Source organism: Macrobrachium nipponense, chromosome 15, assembly GCF_015104395.2.
Source record: "Macrobrachium nipponense isolate FS-2020 chromosome 15, ASM1510439v2, whole genome shotgun sequence".
NCBI lineage: Eukaryota > Metazoa > Arthropoda > Malacostraca > Decapoda > Palaemonidae > Macrobrachium > Macrobrachium nipponense.
In genome coordinates, this window is record NC_087208.1 from 15,747,591 (window position 1) to 15,764,982 (window position 17,392).

Here is a 17,392-nt window from a genome sequence, read left to right on the forward strand (position 1 = left end):
TTACTATACACAAGACTTCAGGTAACTAAATACTCAAAGGGGGAGACAATAAAAAGAAAATCTCTAAATTTTACACTTATTTATTCACAAATAAAACTCAAAAGAAATGTCCTCGAAAACCTGCTTGAGGAACTAGAAAAATAAGCACCCTAGCATACACAATAAATGTCCTCACACACCTCAAACTCCTACCTAACTATTATACCGCAGAGTAAGAGAGAAATGTCACAGAAGAACGAAATCAACACTCACTCACGTGTACATGATAGGTGAAGAAAAAGCCAAGAAACTTAATACTAATATCTGACTTTTCCTTAAGACTAATAATTTACAAAAGAAATAATTAGGATACACCTTAGTTCATCCAATCGATACATAATTAATTGTTCATCAAATATGTCAAAATCTCACTGAAACTGCTTCAGTCGAAGAAAACTGTCTACAAAGGCTCTCGCGGAGCCTCCACTTGATGCTTGGAAGCAATACTCAAAACATTTAGTCCACTCACGTAAAGGGGAAAGTATATAAGGGCAGAAGGGGATGCTCACCCTCCTCCGGCCTCAGAAGGCCTCCTGACGATTCCCGGAGGATACAGCAGTGCACTCGTCGTCATCGATGCAAGGTCTGGACCTTGCTCACAGGGTGGCAAAAATAATGAAAGCCCACACAAAAAAACTCGCACAAGAGGGCACGGGACAAACCCTCACCACCAACAGCAGCCTGGCCTTTTTATAAATGTGAAAGAGAGCGTCTTAATGTCCTGTCGGTGGCCAGAAGGCAATGTTGCAGAAAACAGTGACGAAGAGTGCGGCAGAATAGGTGATGCTGAACCTACCCTTCGGGGAACCGTGACGATACTTCACAGATGAAAAACCTCTCCCACATCGAGTGAGGTTGACGAGAAAAATAACAGCGTAAAACCATCAGACGAAAGAGGCAATTACTGAAGACGATCCTCCACTCGTTGAAACATGAAAAAAGGGAAACGAGCTGATAAATACAACTATATAACAACAAAAACAAAACCCTTGAGGGAAGCGAAAAGAATCAACAGGCAGTTTCTCGAGACGTAAAAAATACAAAAATTTAACTTCCGTTAAGAGAAACCAAAGAAATAATTTAGATGATATTACAATAAATATATACATATAATAGTATATATATATATATATATATATATATATATATATATATATATATATATATATATATATATAATATAATATAAATATATATAATAATATATATATTATATATATATATATACACACACATATATATATATATATATATATATATATATATATATATATATATATATATATATATATATATATATTATTAAAAAATTGTTAAAAATTGTGTTCCCTTGCTCTTTCGTATCCGTACTGAACTGTTTGTCTGGTGATTTTTTCATACTTTGTTTACTTACCTGATGGAGGGACAGTCGGAGCAATGTACCAAGTAATTCCCTTTTCTTTTGTATTTCCTTTTGTTTATTCCTTTTGTATCTATTTGGTTGAATTAGTTTTACTTTGGGGATCTTACATAGTTTGTATTACATTTATATTCATGGTTGTTTCAGGTAATAATCTACTGAAGTTTAAGTTGAATAAAGCTTGGGTAGCAGCAGACAAGTCTTTTAATGTTACAACAATTTATTCAACTTAAACTATGGAGAAACTATTGAAACCTGGATCTGGACCCCAGCTCCCCTTCTGCAGCAAAGGAATGGCGGCATTGGCACAAGACGTTTTCCAACTTTATTTAAGAATGTGGTGAAAGGGCACCCAAATAAACTAAGGACACTTATGAACTATGTAGATCATAATGTGTATGAATACATTGAGGGGTGTGTGAATTATGATGCTGCCATTTCCACATTGGAAAAGTTATATGTTAAGGCACCAAATGAAATATTCACCAGGCATTTACTTGCTATTTGCCAACAAAAGGCAGGAGAAACTTTGGATGAGTTTTTGAGAGAATTGCATAAATTAGGCAAGGACTGTAATTTAAAGGCAGTTAGTGCAGAACAGTACAGAGAGGAGCTGATCAGGGATACTTTTATAAATGGCCTGGCCTCACCTATGATTCGGCAGCGTCTTCTTGAAAATAAAACTCTAGACGTAGAGGCAGCTTACGACCAGGCTTACTCTTTAGGCCTTGCGCAACGTAATGCTAGTTTTTACAGTCACATGCTTCTTCATGTTGGGCATACTGCTGCTGTGGTTACCCCTGATCATGCTCTTATTGCAGATGATCATGTGAAGAGTGGACCAACGTCCGAGAGCTGTGAGGTAACTGCTGGAAATCAAGTATTAGCGGCTACTCTGTCCATGAAGAGACAGTGCCTTTTTTTGTGGAGGTCCCTATCATATTCATGCACAATGTCCAGCTCTGGATTCCATTTGCAATAAATGTGGCAAGAGGGGGCACTTTGCAAAAGTGTGCCTATCTAAACAATCTGCATATGGAGGTAAATCTACAACAGCTACAGTATTTGATCCCTCACAGTCATCTGTTCTTGCGGCTAACACTGGAACCACTTTTCCTCAGAGCCTCTATCGGGCAGCTACCACAACAACAATCAATGGACGGAAGTTGACAGCCCTTGTCAACTCATGCAGTGATGACAGTTATATAGATGCAGATGTAGCATGGGAATTGAAGCTACCAATACATCCCACCAATAAAGACGTTGCTTTAGCACAGAAATCTTTGCATACAAACTCTCAGGTTATTCAATGTGGACTTGACTCTTCATCTTAATGGAGAAACTTATCCATCCACGCATCTAGCAGTAATGAAGGATTTGTGTTCGGGAGTATTACTTGGTCAGGACTTCCAAGAACAGCATCAGAAAGTGACTATTGAATACGGTGGACCGAAACCTGCGCTCAACTTATCTGGTGCTAACTCCTACTGTTCGTTGGCAGCTGCTGCTGTGGATGAGCCTTCTATTTTCCAGCATTTGTTACCTAATTGTAAGCCTATTGTCACCAAATCAAGACACTACTGTAAAGATGGCAAAGAATTCATCGAAGCGGAGACTAGTTGTCTTTTGGCTGAGGGTGTTATTCAGGATAGCATATCACCATGGAGAGCTCAAGTTGTGGCGGTTAAGGATCCTTTAAATCGGCATAAGAAAAGGATGTGTCGATTATTTGCATACTATCAACCTGTATACAGAACTGGATGCTTATCCATTACCACGGATTGACACTACGGTTAATGAACTCTCAACATATAGAATATTTTCGACTTTTGACTTGAAAAGCGCTTACCACCAAGTCCCACTAAAGGAATCAGACAAGAAGTATACAGCTTTTGAAGCCAACGGACGCCTGTACCAGCTCTGTAGAGTACCTTTTGGAGTTACCAATGGAGTAGCAGTCTTTCAACGAACTATGGATAAGTTGGTGAAAGAAGAAAACTTACAAGGTGCTTTCCAATATTTGGATAATATCACTATTGCTGGACACACTCAAGAACAACATGATCAGAATGTGCAGCACTTTCTTGAGGTCATCAACAAGAGGAACCTAACTCTCAATGCTACTAAAACTATTAGATCTGTACATACCATTAACATTCTTGGCTACTGTGTGGAGAATGGTGTTATAAAGCCTAACATGGAATGACTCTGCCCTCTACAAGAACTACCACCTCTCACTAGTCAAGGATCTTTAAAGAGGGCAATGGGTATGTTTGCTTATTAGGCTAAATGGATACAGAATTTTTCTGCTAAAATTCAACCGCTGGCAAGAGTAAAGAAATTTCCTTTAAATGAAGAAGCTTTGCTGGCTTTCGAACTACTCAAACAGGAATTTGAAGGAGCAACACTACACTCTGTGGATGAAAATTTGCCTTTTGAGGTCGAATGTGATGCCTTGGAAGTAGCAGTCTCGGCAGTACTCAACCAGAGTGGCAGGCCTGTGGCCTTCATGTCTAGGACTTTACAAGGAAGTTGAGTGCACTATCACATCATAGAAAAGGAGGCCATGGCTATAATGGAAGCTGTATGTAAGTGGAGTCATTTCCTTGCTAGACAGCACTTTGATCTTGTTACAGACCAACGTTCAGTGGCCTTCATGTTCGATAACAGGAAATGCACTAAAGCTAAGAATAACAAGATCCAGGGATGGTGGATGGAACTCGCAGCCTTCAGTTATACAGTACATTATCGCCGCGGTAAAGAGAATGTGGTTCCTGATGCCTTCACCTGAGCTTTTTGCGGCTCTGTGGTTTCCACGTCATGTACCCTCACTGAACTACATGGAAATCTGTGCCATCCAGGAGTGACTTCCTTATTGCACTTTATGAGATAGAAAAATCTTCCTTTTTCCACTGAGGACGTTAAGAAGGTCTGTGCTTCCTGCAGGATATGTGCCGAGTTGAAACCGAGGTTCTACAAACTCCAAGAAGGAACACTCATCAAGGGGACACAACCAATGGAGAGATTAAGCATTGACTTTAAGGGACCAGTTCCAGCGGCCTCACGCAACTTCTATCTACTTATTGTGGTTGATGAATATTCTCGTTTTCCTTTCACTTTTCCGTGTCCCAACATGAACACAACTACAGTGATTAAGTGCTTAGAACAAATATTCAGCCTGTGTGGGATGCCTCAGTATATACATTCAGATCAAGGAACCCCATTCATGTCCAGGGAGCTCAAAACCTATCTCACACAGAAGGGAGTTGCAACAAGTCGAACTATCCCTTTTTCACCCAATCGCTAATGGACAAGTGGAGCGGCTCAACAGTACTGTTGGAAGTCAATCCACCTGGCACTCAGGTCCCGAAATCTTCCCGATCAGCACTGGGAATTAGTACTCACTGATGTGATACATTCACTTTGATCCCTTCTGTCGACAGCAACTAATGTCACACCCCATGAACGGTTTTTTGGATTTCCTTGCCGATCATCCTCTGGGAGCTCTCTGCCTTCATGGCTTATGTTGTCAGGACTGGTATGATTGAGGAGGTTTGTCAGAACAAGTAAATATGAACCCCTGGTGGATGAAGTTGAACTATTAGATGCTAACCCAGCATATGCTAACATTAGACGTCCAAGCGGACGAGAGTCGACGGTTTCCATACATGACTTGGCACCATGCCCTAGGGACTATTTTGTTGCTGAAAATCAAGAACTACCTTCTGTCCCATTGTCACCAGAGGCCGTACAATTTCACTCTCCAGTGTCACCCACAACAACCCATTAAGAGTTTCTGTAGGGCATGGAACTTCACCCAGAAGCTGAGATTGGAACAGAGGCTGCATTGCCTCCAGCACGAAGATCAACCTGGGTGTCAAGGGCTCTGAACCGATACGGATGGGATTGATTACTTATGAAGTGATGTAACCAATTTTATATATAGAGGGGAAGAATGTTATAAAATTGTTTTGTTCTTTTGCTCTTTCATACCTCGTGCTGAACTGTTTGTCTGGTGATCTTTTCATACTTTGTTTACTTACCTGATGGAGAGGGACAGTTGGAGCATTGTACCAAGTTATTCCCTTTTCTATTGTATTTCCTTTTGTTTATTTCTTTTGTATCTATTTGGTTCAATTAGACTTACTTTGAGGATCTTATATAGTTTGTATTACATTTATTATGGGGTCATTGCTAATTATATTCATGGTTGTTTCAGGTAATAATCTACTGGAGTTTAAGTTGAATAAAGCTTGGGTAGCAGCAGACAAGTCTTTTAATGTCACAACATATATATATATATATATATATATATATATATATATATATATATATATATATATATATATATATATATATACTTACTGGCATTTCAGCGGACAGCTTGGGGGTCTGCCCTCCCGGAAAGTAACGACCTCCGCTAACACAATACAATATCCTTTACCAAATCTCTTAGCTTACAGCAAACAGAACCTCCATTATATTCAATAATTTGTAGCCTATCCTGACTGGTATTTTGATATTTTCATTCAAAGATATTCTCTCACTTATTTCAAATATCTGGAAGATTGTTTCTAGAAATGATACAATACGATACTGGACAGCTTAAACTAACGAAAACGTTAACTGATTACTATATTTCCACCTACTTTCAGGGTATGCCTACTAGTTGTGTAAAATGCACAAAAATCGTGCCATAAAAAACCATATCTTCGTGTCTTTTAACATCAATTACGAAACGCTACGCACTTAGTGCTCTTCTCTCTCTCTCATATGACTGTCAGTATTTTTAATGACAGTCATGTATGCAGTGTACGTACCTATTACAGTAAAGTATTGTGACTTTTGTGTGTGTGTGTGTGTGTGTGCGTGTGTGAACGGCGGTTAGTTAAACCCCGCACTTATTGTGCACTTGCTTGCCTTTCTCTCTCCCTCGGTAATTTTTTTTTTATTGGAGAGAGAAAGAGTAGATATACAGGAAGTGTGTAAACGTACGCACACATATTGTGTTAACGTATTACACTCCGTGTGTATGCATATGTATAGTACACGCGCACAAGTACAAAGACCGCCTAAATGTAAATCGTCATACGTTAATCAACCAGACTTACCAAACATATGTTATCTATTGATTTATTACTTTCTTTTAAGTAGCAGCCACTTACTATTTCTTGACCAACCCTCAGCAAAAACACCAGCAAGTTGAATCTAGAAACAGCTGTTTGCCGATGTTATACTTACCGTAGCTAGCACGCGTTTGTTTAAGTTGCCTAAGCTTGCCTTACAGTTGTCGACTTGTTAAAACCTTGCTAATTCTCACTCGTGATTCCCATCGAGAAAACCAAAATTAATTTGTATTCGTTCTTCACGTAACTGAGATGATAGTCTTACGAAGGTGTAGCTATACCGCTAAATTGAAGCTGCAGGTTGCAACTATGGCTGGAGAAACGAATAATGTGCAGGCTGCAAACGTTTTGGATAGGCCAACGTAAGACATTGTCGACAATGCAGCTGTACTTCATTAGAAATTTACTCTTTGTATAGTTTAATGTAAGAAGCAACTTTAACCCCTCTTTGTCGAGTACTCATATATACTATATATATATATATATATATATATATATATATATATATATATATATATATATATATATATATATATATATATATATATATATATATGTGTGTGTGTGTGTGTGTGTGTGTGTGTGTGTGTGTATACTATATATATATATATATATCTATATATATATTATATATATATATATATTTACACATATAATATATGTGTGTGTGTGTAGTATCTACGCGCTCGCAGGCGTCCACGCATGGGTGTCTATTAATCTCTACTTAAGTTACTAGTCAGTAAGCTGAGCAAGGTCACTAGTACAGAGGGTTTTCTTTTGCGCAGTAACGCCAACAGCTGCGCTCCACATACCGGAAGTTTCTTGCGATACGGCTGTATTCATTCTTTAGAATTCTGGGATTTTGGAGGGGACGCTTGTCAGGCACGAGGCAAAATTTAGTTTACTTATGATTTTCTAATTAGTTTGTCACATACTGACACCGAGAAACATCCTGAGCATAAATTCAAGTCATAACTACCTTGCGTGTGAAAACTGAAAGAAATTACCTGTATCCTGGTGGAGATTTGTCAAACTTATCTTAGGAATGTCAATGTAAAGTGTCAGTCAAAATCAGCTGATCGTCGTCTATTCTTATTTAAAGGGCCTTCGTGGAAGCTAGCACCTGTTAAGGCCTCGATTGCAAGGTTCATCTTGATCAACCGATCTTTCCACCATTGTTTATTTCATGTGTAAAATTTAAACCGAAAGGTTCTTTGTTTACACTGATTTGTTTAGCAAGAGTCGTAAACATCTGTAGTACCTTATGAGATTGAGGCAGTACATTCTTGATAATGGGAGTTAGAGCAAAAGTTCGAAATTGTTTTAGCTCTCGTGGAAGCAATATCAGTAACTGTGTTATTGCTTTATTTAAGAGCAGGCTAATTCACATACATATTAATAAAATATTATAGTGGGTTCTGAAAATACTACGGAAGTCAAACTCGAAAACAACAAAATAGCCTCACCCCCAGACGATTCATTCGCTGGATAGGGAAGAGACAATGTTAATAATGTTTCTCTTCGGTCTGAAATGAAAATACGATTTGAAATTATTATACGTATGAAACTGAGATTCTTCACAAAGAATAATTTGTAAACGATATCTATATCATATACATATAATCAAGCCCTGGCAAAATGGCATGCAACACAAAACATCACAGTTGCCGCTTCACTGACAATTCGAAGAAAGGAAACGCCATGAATTACGAAATTGGGAAGGGTGATCGTCATGCAAGAGATCCCGGGTGTTCAACAGAATTCTGTCCCTCCCCCACCAGACTTTACTTGCCATCCCCCCTAACACTCAACATTCTTGGTTTCTTTATTCTTGTCTGTCTACTATTAGCTATCATGATGAGATTAACAAACAGTAGTGGGAGTATATATATTTTTTACTGAAATACCTTGCTCACGTGGCTTCAAAAATACATAAAATAGCTCAAAAGAAAATAACAGCATACTAGGCTCGCTTAGCTTGTCAAACCGTATTTGCATCCCCCCCCCCCCCCCCCTCACTAAAAATCTAAAATGACACCCCTGAATTCTGTCTTAAAATTCGGCTGGTATGGGTTCGCACATCAAAGCGTTCTGAAATATTGTTAAATATCACAGAGTTCCATTTGCAGCTGTTTATATATATGACGCAGGATTCAAACACATCAGCCGCTGTAATATGTTTAATTTAAATACATAATGGTAAGAATGATCTGATACATACACAGACCTATGTTATATATATATATATATATATATATATATATATATATATATATATATCTATATATATATATATATATATATATATATATATATATATATATATATATATATATATATATATAAGTTGCCAAACAACTAGGTAGTATTTCTATACATATTACCGAATTTGAGTCGCGTAGTTCATCTTGTCATTGCCATATGAAGCCGTGTCAGTCGAACTGCACACGGAAGCAATAATATGACAAACACTACTGAATGTGAATAATTTGAGCTTCTTCCTTATCGTGAAACTGGAGCGTTCGTGTTTATGTGACCCCCAACATCCGCAAGATCAGCTTCCGCCTAATGTTTTCGTAAACATTAGAACTGGGAGCGACGATCTGACTCACGCACTCAGTCACTGCACTTGATTCCCACGAACTTCGTGCAGTTACGGATCTTCACTGTGTTTCAGGTTCCTTTTGGTTTCTGGTGGAGTACTGACATAATCTCTATCACGGAACATATTCCATGAAAGTATAGCTGCCAGTTACGTGTCCCAACAGCCATGGATAACCGTCTATTGGTGCTGTTAGTCGCTTTATTTGCTACTACGCATGCAGCATCGCTCACCAGTGCTCCGGTAAGGATCATGTGATTTTGACGTTGACAAGCAGTTGTTGTCGTTGGGCCTATTTGCACTGAGTTTAGAGATATAGGCTAGCTAGCTAGCTATAAGATTTGTGTAATAGGTATTGGTATAGGGGGAAACACCAGCGACTACCAACCCTTATCACGGTGGACAGGTCTTATTCACTCAATATTTAAATGGTGAAACAAGAATACAATTACAACTCCAAGCATACCATTCAAAAGATTGAAGTTTCGTCAACATAATGTGATATATGAAAGCTTCATACGAACTAAAGTAAGCATGTGACGCCCTTCGTAGAATATGTTTTCAAGGCAGTTTTGAAATCTAATATGGTAGCTACCGTGTGGATGTACAGGTTCTGATCAGTGACGACAACCATGTTTCCCAGCCTTCCCAGCACTCATTTGAACAATGTTAGCGTATATACTATGTAACATTTATTGATCTTACTCAAGATTGCAGTTGTAATTACCACAATAAAACAACATTTTGTTGCCTATATTACTGAAAGTATGAAACATTTCTATTACCTGGGTCATGGTTTGAACTGAATTCATTTTACCTTGTAATCGGTGGTTTTATCCTTACTGCCATCACAAATGAAACTCCACAGTGCTTATTTGATTGTAATATAGGCTATACACATTTTGTTCTTAATTCACTCCTAATTGCACTTGAAATATGTTGAGAGTGTGTTGACAGCAAAGCCATGGCATGAACAGTTTTTGTCCTAATGTACACTCGGCAAGGAATGTTAAGATAAAGTTTTTTTAAAACTTTGGACATATAGTGTTCAATTATGCCACACCTGGCAACTCTAGAAAGGGGGCGGAGCTTCAAAATCGTAGCGTTTTTTGCTTTCTAGATTTCCATTAACTTTACACCATAAAGATTCTGTAGAGGTCCTTTAATAATTTATACTTGAATGTAGAAACAGGCTCTATATTATTCGTTAATGTTGGTTTGGTAACGTCAGTTCAGGGTAGAATATCGATCATCCTTTTTTAAAACCTACTGTGAAACCTTATTTATAAGGTTTGACACTAAACTGACGTAACATTCTTGCGTAATTGAAGACGGATCTTAAACAATGAGAGAAAGTGTTTTAAAATTTGGTCAGTACTTGTGGAAATCGTGAGGAACAATACAGTAAAGAATGAAATATTATGACGATAGAGAGAGAGCGCGCAAGCATACGCCTATCGATAGAGATACTTAATTCATTATATTTACTTCGAGAGATTGACAATATTTTTTTCAAATGTTTCAAAAGTGGAGAGAGAGAGAGAGAGCATAAGCATAGGCCTATCTGTAGAGATACTTAATTCATTATTTGTTCCGATACGTAATACAAACCCTCGGTCCTTTAACAATAGGAAGGTAACTAGCGGCAGCTGGGACGGTCGTAAGCTTCGAACAAGGGGAGAACGGTAGTTAACTGCTTGTCCGATCGTGCGCACGCCGCGCGCCCGAGCGGTGAAGAATCACTTTTGCATTCGGCCGTGGTGTGACAGGACGTGCTCGTCATCGCTCTGCCCGCTATTTCGTCGTGTGCTTTGGATGTGTTTACAATTTCTTCTGACTGGTTTGTTTGTGGTTGTGAATGAAATTGTAAGTACTCTTTTTTTTCATTTTCATATTATTGTGAATTGATTGAATTATGGATCTCGAAGAGCTTTCGCCGCGCCCACCAGTTGCCCGTAGAGTGTGTCCCGGGCTGGAGGGGCGTAAATGCGGCGGATTTCGCTCTTTTCCTGAAATAGATCCCCATGAATTGTTGTTATGCGGTGGAAGGGGCGCGAATGTACCCAAACCGAACCATGCAATGTGTGTAAGAATTGGTCCGAGGCGCAGTGGGTGCTGTACAAGGGTAGGAAGAGGCGTAGATCGACCAAGGAGTCGTCAGAAAGCTCTCCAGCGACTCCTTTGGTGACGGATACCTCGTCATCCTTCTGCCCCCAACAGCTCAGGCCCCCCAGGTTTGCGCCTTCCCCTGCGGGGGGGGTTTCGGAGTCCTTCTCCTCACTCGATCCGTCGAGTGTGGAGGAGGGCGCTCGATACCCGGATGTTCAATTGTATTCGGGGTCTTCCGTCCGCTCTGGGTGGGGTTCGTCCTCCCCCAGGCGTGAGGGTGCCCCTCTAACTGACCCGACTGTTCCTCCCTCAGGTGTGCCTTCTGTGAGTGACGACCTTGGACAGGTGTGGGCGTCGTTGGGACTGCAGGGCGCTCCCAGTATCCAGGGCTTAATTCAGCGACTGGCGGGCCGGCACTTAGTGACTCATGGTGTAGTGACAACGACTACTAATACGGTGTCTACTCCAGCGTACGCCGCCCTCCTCATGTTGGTTTTATACGCAACATATTGCGTCTGTAACCCCACTGCATCAATCCAAATGCAGTTTGTGTCCATACCTAAGAGGGGCGTGCCGCCTCCACCTGGGTTCTATAGGCTGCCGACCCCCGACTTTCGCTGTCCAAATGATGAAACTGGCTGAGTTGGAGATGCCTGTGATGCCTGACTATGCTGCCGTACCTGCCGTACCTGCCGCTAGTGTTGCTGACCCAGCCGCTCGCGCCGCTCCTACGAGGCGCGCGGTGCGTGACGCTCCTATTGATGTTGCTGCTGGTGCTGGTCCTGCTGTTGATGTTCCTGCCGCTCCTGCCGTGCCTGCCCCTGCCCACGTCGCGTCTCGTCATGGAGGTGCTGCCCCGGACTCAGGTCTTTCCGGACAGGTTCAGTCGGGGCGTGTTGCTTCGGCAATTGGCCCGACTTTTCCGTGGATGGAAGACCTGACGTCCGTCCTGAGGGAGCTGACGAAGAAGAGGAAGGTGTCGTCGTCGTCTTCATCGTCTTCTTCGTCGCTGTTGTTGCCGCCTCTCCCCCTTCGACTTCTAAGGCTTCCAAGCCGAAGAAGAAGAAGGCTGCCTCCTCCCCCCCTAAGAAGGCTCCTTCGGGACCTTCGAAGGGCCCGTCTCACTCCGGTGTGACGGGGGGTGCTTCTGCTGGTCCTCCTGTTCCCTCGGGAACAGGGCCCGTCTCCTCTTCTGAGAAGAAGAAGAAGACGGGGACCAAGGGTGTGCTGGCTACCGCTGGTACATCCTCGCCTGGTCTTGGTAGCGCTGCTGCTAAGCCAGGTGCCGGCTCGGCTTCTCGTCCGCGAGAAGTTCCGAGTGTACGGTCTCCTTCGGGCGACCGTGCAGCCAAAGTCAAGATGCCTGAGCTCGCTCACCGTCATGACCGAGGCACGGAGCAGAAGACTGTCAAAAGTCGCGCAGGTGACTCTCGCCAGGCCAGCGGCCGCTCTCGTAGCAACCAGCCGGTACCTCGGGTTGACGTGACGGTCTCTGACCGGCCACGGGTTGAGGCTGGGAAGAGGTCCCCTCGACTGACGGTACCAGCCTCGGTGGTACCAGCGGTTTTGAGTGCCGTGAGGATTGCTCACCGGGTCTCACCGCGAAAGCGAGCTCTGCAGATCACCTGACCGCCGCTCCCACAGGGACCGGACGGAGACGGTGGCCAGCAGCAGCTCGTCTGACGCACGGGACCGGGGTCGACGTGCTCAGTCGAGTCGCTCGCCACAGGTGAGCGGCACGGCCAGGCCTGCAGATCGATCCCCACCGCGGGTTGGTGATCGGCTGCAGCCCCCCATGTACGCTGGTCCTGCCAGCGAGCGGGGGAGGAGCGTCAGGTCTGTCTCTCCACTACCTTCAACTACCTCGGGGTACACCGGGAAGAGAGAGGTAGCTAGGAGTGATCGTGAGAGGTGCGCCGCTCACGATCCCGTCACGATGCTGCACGCACCAGGTATGGTCTTAGGACCAGCCAGGTCGTACGCGCAAGTGGTTGGAGGCGACCGTCAGCGTCTGTTGCTGTTCCTCCTTCTGAAGGAGGAGGGTCTCGAGAGCTGCTCATGTTGGAGGGACTGGACGGTCCTGACTCCTCAGGACGCTGTAACTCCCGAGATCCAGAGGAAGAACTTTGCCCAGGTTATTGCGCTGATTCGTCAGCACAACGACCTGGGGGAAGGATCGCCGCTACCACCATCTGAGCCCACGTCCCGGCTCGAGTCATTTTGGGGCCCGAAGAGGGGAACCCAAATTGACGGTGGGACCTGCCGCGAATCGGCAGCTTGTTTACAGACTCAGTCCTTGACCAGGTGGAGAATTTCGTCTCAGGACGAGAGGATTCACTAAAGTCAGGACGGTCTTCCAAGCTACTTCCTCCTCCTCTGCAGCGACAGCGGAAGTTCTACGTGCCATCAGTGGATCCAATACCGCCCAAACAGGTTAACCCGGAGCTAGCTAGGCTAACTCCAGGTGTGTCCCTGCAGCAAGCTCCTGTCGGAGAACTTGTGGTTCTCGCAGCAGGAGGCACTGGGCCTGGAAGCTACCGCTATGGCGGCTTTCCAGGCAGTCTCTTGGTTGGATCTGTGGTCCCTCACAGTATCCAAGGTCGCGGCCGACTCTGGGGGCGCTGCCCTCGAAGACGACCCCGACTTCAGGAGACTGTGCCAGTCCTGCGGAGGTATGGGCCACTTCTCCATACCTTGCCCATCAGACGGCAAACCTGTGGGCCAACTTGGTTCTCCGTCGTAGGGACGCTGTCCTCACACGAGTAGCCAAGGGGGCTGGGCGTGAGGCGGTAAATGGACTCCGTAACGGACCTATGAAGAGTTCCTCCGCTCTCTTCTTTCGGAGAGTGGTGGACGCTGCGGTGGAGAGACGGCGCACTGATGACAGTGACCGTCCGTGGTTCACCAGGCAGTTACGAAGGTTTCTGGGCAACCTCGTACAACTGCGGCTAAGCCTAAGAGTTTAGCTAGCGCTTCCTCGGCTGCTAAGACGGCTGCTCCATCGAAGCCCCGAGGAAAGACTCTTCCTGCTTCAACTTCTGGTAAAGGAGGCCGTAACCAGCCCTCCTTTCCCCGAGGAGGTGCTGGAAGAAGTCGAAGCGAGGTGGAAACGCTAGGGACGGCGTTTCCCCCTCACCAGCTGCCGGAAGTGGGGGGGTGCCTAGCGAGCCATTGGGCAACTTGGCAGCGCTACGGTGCCGAGACCTGGATAGTAGACGTCCTTCGGGAGGGATATCTGCTACCCTTCGAATCTCGGCCACCCCTCACCTCCAACCCGGTCCATCTTCAGACATATGTACTAGGATCCTCAAAGGACGACGCTCTTCGGCAGGAGATCAAGACCATGCTGACCAAACGAGCTGTAGAAGTCGTAGTAGATCGGTCACCGGGCTTTTACAGCCGCCTTTTCTTAGTGGAGAAGGCATCGGGGGGCTGGCGCCCGGTGATAGATCTCTCTCCCCTGAACCGATTTGTTCACCAGACTCCGGTTTCAAGATGGAGACGGCACGTTCCGTTTGGCTAGACTCCAAGCAGGTGGGAGAACGATTTCATGCTTTCGATGGACCTGAAGGATGCGTATTTTCAAATACCCATCCATCAGTCCTCCAGAAAGTACCTCCGCTTCATCTTCGACGGGACGGTGTACCAATTGTTCCGAACACGGCATACAAACCTTCCGGTCCTTTTTACAATAGCGGAAGGTCACTAGCGGCAGCTGGAGGTAGGTCGTTAAGCTTTTCGAACAAGGGGTTCGGTAGTTAAAACTGCTTGTCCGACCAGGCCTGCGCAGGCGCGCGACTGGGAGGCCGAAACAAATCAACTTTTGCTTTCGGCTGCCTGGCAGGTCGTTATTGTGGACGTGGTCAATCATCGCTCTCTCGCCCGCTTCAATCGTCGTTTGCTTTCGACCTATTGATTGTGTTTTTTCTTTTTATAGGTAATATAGTGACAAACTGAAATTGTAAGTACAATTCATTTCATTGAAATTCCAACTGTGAATTAAAGGATCTTTGTTTCACCAACGCCCTCCGGATTATTACACCCAGTAGTGCCGGGACTGAAGGGCGTAATTGCGGGGAATCATTTTCCCAGAATGGATCCTCGTATTGGTGTTATGCTCGGTGCCGAGGCGGGACGCGGGAGCCTCGCTTCCGAGCGGTATATTGGGTTTGGAAATGGGTAGATGAAAATCGTTAAGTAAGTGCTGCTTTCATTTATATTTTTTTTTGGGGGGGGGGGGAAAACCTGTATTGCCCGTTGACCGAACGAATGCGCTCCGGCACTGGAAACTCATTCAGTATGAAAGTGGGATAATCGGCAAAGTACAGTAATTCTTTTTCATTTTCATATATATTTTTTTATTGTAGCAATAACTCTATTTTGGATCAGTTTCCGAGGCTTAACCCGGAGATTGAGCCTATCCCCCTTTTTATTTTGAATGAAGTGAAATCGCAAGTGCAGTTCTTTTTCAGTTTCATTTTTTATTGGAGATTGCATTGTGAACGGGATCGAATGTTTACCGCTATTCGACGGGAATTGACCTTCCCCTTTTTATTTGTATGAAGTGAAATCGCAAGCGCAGTAGTCGTTTTCATTTTCATATATTTGTTGAGTTGCATCCAATTCATTATTTGGATCAAGGTTTCCAGAAGAAAACCTTGATCCATAAAAGGTAAGGAATTAAAACCGTTTCACCCCTTGCGCCTCGGTACCACCGAGGGCGCAAAATAGCGCTCGATCCGAGTTCTTAGTTCATTGTCGAAGTGAATCGTTTTGCAATGATGCATTTTCATTTTGTTCCTATTATTATGGATTGCATCAAATATTATTTGGTTCCAAGTTACGCCTCAGTCAGGGAATTGATCCATTAATGCCTTGTATTCGTTGCCGATGGCACATGATTGCTCTAGGGGCTTATCTTATATTGTTGTTGGGTATATGAGGGTACTGGCGGGGGCGGGGGGGGGAACGAGACCCCCCCCCGCGATCAGTTCCCACAGATGGTCTTCCTTGGCCCGGGTTGGGGGGGGGGAAGGTTATCGGGCGTGTTTCTTCTCCCTGCCCGATCCGTCGAGCGCGGGGGAGGGCGGGGCTCGGTGCCCGAATGTTACAATTGTATTATTAGGGGTCTTCCACTCGGGTTCGGGAGGGATCCAAACCCCCGCACGAGGGGATTTTCCCCCCAATTAATCGATACTACTATTATTTCCGCAGGTGCTACTGCCACGAGCGTGGACCTTGTTGAGGTTGTGGGCCGTTACCTTCCAATTGCAGGGCGTGGCTGGGTGGTCCAGGGGCTGCGGGTTCATAGGTCCAGGGCCTACTAGCGGGTCACCCATTGCAGTGGTGACCCACGCAAAACCAGGTGACGACGTACCCTCCTCACCTGGTATACTAGCCTCACGTGGTAACAGTTTGCCTTACTACAGCCGCTGTGAAATGCCGTTCGCCGTTACCGAGGAGGGGGGGGGGGGAGGGGGGCCACGTTTTTGGCCGCCGACCGCTAGTGGCGCAGCGCTTCGCAGCGACCACACGTCCGCTGCCCTAGAACTAGCCCTGGACCCTGCGCTGGTACCAGGATGTTGCTGGCTGCTGCTCCACTTCGCCCTGTGTTTCGGTGCTGCCTGCCCGTACCTGCCGAATTCTTGGGCTGACTGTTTACATGCAGGGTTGGCTTGCGCCTGGCATGTCCCTGCCGTTTTGCGGCTGGCTTGGTTCTGTCCGTGCCGTTGCTGCGCTGGCTATGTCCCCTACCGATGCTTGTGCTGGCCGTCGGAGGCCTGCTGTTTCCTGGGGATGCCCATACCTGCTGATGTCGTCCCGGTTCCCGTGGTTTCGTGGTGGTACTACCCCAGACTTTGGGTCTGTCTGTACAGGTGCGTCCAGGGGCCCCTTATGGCTTGCGCCTACGCAGCCCGGAGCCCCGGCCTCCCCCGCCCCTGGATTAGCAGATCTTACGTCTGTCCTTGAGCTTGACCGAAGAAGAAGGAGGGAGGAAGGTGGTCGTGGACGTCCGTCTTCATCTTACTTCATCGTCGGTCGGGCCGCAGCCGCTTCCCCTTCGGAACTTCTAAGGCTCTTTACAAGCCGAGGAGGATAAAAGAATAAGAAGGAAGA

General features: G+C 44.9%; 3 protein-coding genes across 3 annotated transcripts in view; all 3 read left to right on the top strand.

Annotated features, from left to right (window-relative positions):
• The first annotated feature begins 1,811 nt into the window (after positions 1 to 1,811).
• LOC135226624 (uncharacterized) lies at positions 1,812 to 2,772 on the top strand. The gene is made up of 2 exons (XM_064266339.1): positions 1,812 to 2,300; positions 2,518 to 2,772. Exons 1-2 carry the CDS (start codon positions 1,812 to 1,814, stop codon positions 2,770 to 2,772), a joined length of 744 nt encoding a protein of 247 aa, XP_064122409.1.
• Positions 2,773 to 3,410: 638 nt separating this feature from the next.
• LOC135226625 (uncharacterized) lies at positions 3,411 to 3,974 on the top strand. Its single transcript, XM_064266340.1, has 2 exons — positions 3,411 to 3,578; positions 3,723 to 3,974. Exons 1-2 carry the CDS (start codon positions 3,411 to 3,413, stop codon positions 3,972 to 3,974), a joined length of 420 nt encoding a protein of 139 aa, XP_064122410.1.
• A 5,088-nt stretch (positions 3,975 to 9,062) lies between these two features.
• LOC135227001 (acid ceramidase-like) overlaps positions 9,063 to 17,392 on the top strand; it is a 291,051-nt gene continuing 282,721 nt past the window's right edge. The window contains exon 1 of the mRNA XM_064266731.1: positions 9,063 to 9,409. Coding sequence (XP_064122801.1) covers positions 9,335 to 9,409 — 75 coding nt within the window. The 5' untranslated portion in view covers positions 9,063 to 9,334. The remainder of the gene's footprint in view (positions 9,410 to 17,392) is intronic.

Excerpts from the sequence above, each read along its gene's own strand:
- LOC135226624 (XM_064266339.1), top strand. The coding sequence starts at position 1,812 with ATGAACTATGTAGATCATAATGTGTATGAATACATTGAGGGGTGTGTG. Across the intron at positions 2,301-2,517 it reads CAACGTCCGAGAGCTGTGAG|TCATCTGTTCTTGCGGCTAA; the intron begins GTAACTGCTGGA and ends GATCCCTCACAG.
- LOC135226625 (XM_064266340.1), top strand. The coding sequence starts at position 3,411 with ATGGATAAGTTGGTGAAAGAAGAAAACTTACAAGGTGCTTTCCAATAT. Across the intron at positions 3,579-3,722 it reads CTACTAAAACTATTAGATCT|GCTAAATGGATACAGAATTT; the intron begins GTACATACCATT and ends TTTGCTTATTAG.